This window comes from Chanos chanos, chromosome 8 (genome assembly GCF_902362185.1).
Source record: "Chanos chanos chromosome 8, fChaCha1.1, whole genome shotgun sequence".
Taxonomy (NCBI): domain Eukaryota; kingdom Metazoa; phylum Chordata; class Actinopteri; order Gonorynchiformes; family Chanidae; genus Chanos; species Chanos chanos.
Window position 1 is genome coordinate 1,200,001 of NC_044502.1, and position 2,500 is coordinate 1,202,500.

Below are 2,500 nucleotides of genomic sequence, written 5' to 3' on the forward strand. Positions count from 1 at the left end.
ACACAGTGCCCTTCTGTGTCCTCTCTCTGTTGGAATCTGTTAGTCAGGGACTGTAGGCAGAGAAATGTCCTACAAATAGACCAGAGCCTGCTGTCCAATCAGAAATACAGACCAGAGCCGGCTGTCCAATCAGAAACCACCAGGGACGAAACAAATTCCTGTTTCTTCTCTTTTGACCCTGGCACAGATATACATATAAAAGATAGAGTTATAAGATATATAATGTATAGGTGTTAAATAGAGTTATAAGAATATAAGAGATATAGCTATAAGACAGAGTTATAATCAGTATATAGTTATGACTGGTATGTAGTTATAATCAGTGATTAACCCAGCCTGACCAGCTGACTCCTCTGATACACACACTGAGTTTCTTTAGGGTTCACATTGTCAGTATTGTCATTATGAGGGAATGTTGTCAGTGAACTGGTGATCTGTGTGTAAATATGAGTGTTGGGTTTTGGATGATCAGGCATAAACAGCCTGTGAGCTTTATTTCAGTCAAACACAAAAGACACAACTTTCAAAGTTTCAGATTCTTCAAACAGTGTAGGAGCTCTGGGGGTTTTCAGTCATTTCTTTGTCTCAGTGTCACACACAGACAAAACGTGTCAGAGTTTAGCATCCGGCTCTGTGTGTCCCAGTGTGTCCCAGTGCATTCCAGTGCATTCCAGTGTATCCCATAGCATTCCAGTGCATTTCAGTGCATTCCAGTGCATTCCAGTGTATCCCAGTGTATCCCAGTGCATTCTACTGTACTCATGTGTATCCCTCATTTCAGATGTGTAAATGTGATTTGGTTTGTGTTGTTTGGGTAAAATCAGGGCTGTGTGACTGTGTAAATGTGATTTGGTTTGTGTTCTTTTGGTAAAATCAGGGCTGTGTGATTGTGGAAATGTGATTTGGTTTGTGTTCTTTTGGTAAAATCAGGGCTGTGTGATTGTGGAAATGTGATGTGGTTTGTGTTGTTTGGGTAAAATCAGGGCTGTGTGATTGTGGAAATGTGATTTGGTTTGTGTTGTTTGGGTAAAATCAGGGCTGTGTGATTGTGGAAATGTGAGTGGTTTGTGTTGTTTGGGTAAAATCAGGGCTGTGTGATTGTGGAAATGTGATTTGGTTTGTGTTGTTTGGGTAAAATCAGGGCTGTGTGATTGTGGAAATGTGATTTGGTTTGTGTTGTTTGGATGAAATCCACCGTTTTCAGATGAAACTGTGGACTGAGGTGAACATGACACTAAGCTCTACCACAGAGAGAACAAACAGGAATAATAAATGTTTACATCAGAACACTGCCTCAGGACACGCTGCTACACACCAGACTGAATCTCTATCCGCAAAGACAAATAACAACACAGATAAAAGACATAACACAGAGGAAAGAGGAGAATGAATGAGACAAAAGCAAGAGCGCTGAGATTCAGTAGCATTTAACCACTGAGACGACTGAACAGAGAACCAGTAGCACTTTGAGAATTCTCTGATATACAGTCAGTGAGGTCAATAATAGGTGTCTTTGTCTGTTTTCTCTCTCTCTCTGTCTGTTATCCTCAGGCTGCACTGCTGGGGGGGACAACTATGGTAATCGCTCACGTTTTGCCAGAGAGAGACAGCTCTCTGCTGGAGGCCTACGAGAAATCTCGCTCTGTGGCTGATCCCAAAGTCTGCTGCGACTATGCCCTGCACGTTGCTGTCACCTGGTGGGGGCCTAAGGTACTGCAAGTGTCTCTGAACTTTTATGTGTCAAATCCCTCTCCCACTGTCCTCATCTTAATGCCTGTCTTTACATCCACACAGTCTTCTACATGTTCCTCTCTCTCTCTCTCTCTCTCTCTCTCTCTCTCTCTGTGTGTCAGGTGCGTAATGAGATGGAGGTGCTGGTGAAGGAGAAGGGAGTGAACGCGTTTCAGATGTTCATGACTTATAAAGACACGATGATGCTGAGGGACTCAGAGCTGTATCAGGCCCTGCAGACCTGCAGAGCCATCGGCGCCGTCCCACGCGTTCACGCTGAAAACGGAGAACTGGTGGTCGAGGTGTGACGTCAGACACACACATTATGTACTCTCCTTCACCAACACTGACACAGCTGCTTACAAACTTTGTTTATGTGTGTGTGTTTGTTTGTTTGTTTGTTTTAGGGGGCAAAAGAAGCTCTGGACCTGGGCATCAGCGGACCAGAGGGTATAGAGATCAGTCGGCCAGAGGAGGTGAGAACACACACTCTCCACCTCCAACCTCACACACATACAACTCTAAACTGAACTGGGTTTCTAACATTCTGTGTGTGTCTCTTTCCTCTTCATCTGATGTGACCCCCCCCCCTCTCCCTCCTTCTCTCTCTCCCTCCCTCTCTCTCTTTTCTCTCTATCTCTCTCTCTCTCTCCCTCTCTCTCTTTTCTCTCTCTCTCTCCCTCTCTCTCTTTTCTCTCTCTCTCTAGTTGGAGGCAGAGGCTACGCATCGTGCCATTACCATTGCAAACCGGGTTAGTGTGTGTGTGTG

The 2,500-nt window shown here is 44.6% G+C and overlaps 1 protein-coding gene across 1 annotated transcript in view; it reads left to right on the forward strand.

Moving 5' to 3' along the window:
- The window catches only part of dpysl5b (dihydropyrimidinase like 5b), an 11,034-nt gene that overhangs the window by 2,942 nt on the left and 5,592 nt on the right, over positions 1 to 2,500 (forward strand). Inside the window, exons 2-5 of the mRNA XM_030781358.1 lie at positions 1,552 to 1,710; positions 1,854 to 2,033; positions 2,139 to 2,207; positions 2,439 to 2,483. Of these exons, the coding sequence (XP_030637218.1) occupies positions 1,552 to 1,710; positions 1,854 to 2,033; positions 2,139 to 2,207; positions 2,439 to 2,483 (453 nt within the window). The remainder of the gene's footprint in view (positions 1 to 1,551; positions 1,711 to 1,853; positions 2,034 to 2,138; positions 2,208 to 2,438; positions 2,484 to 2,500) is intronic.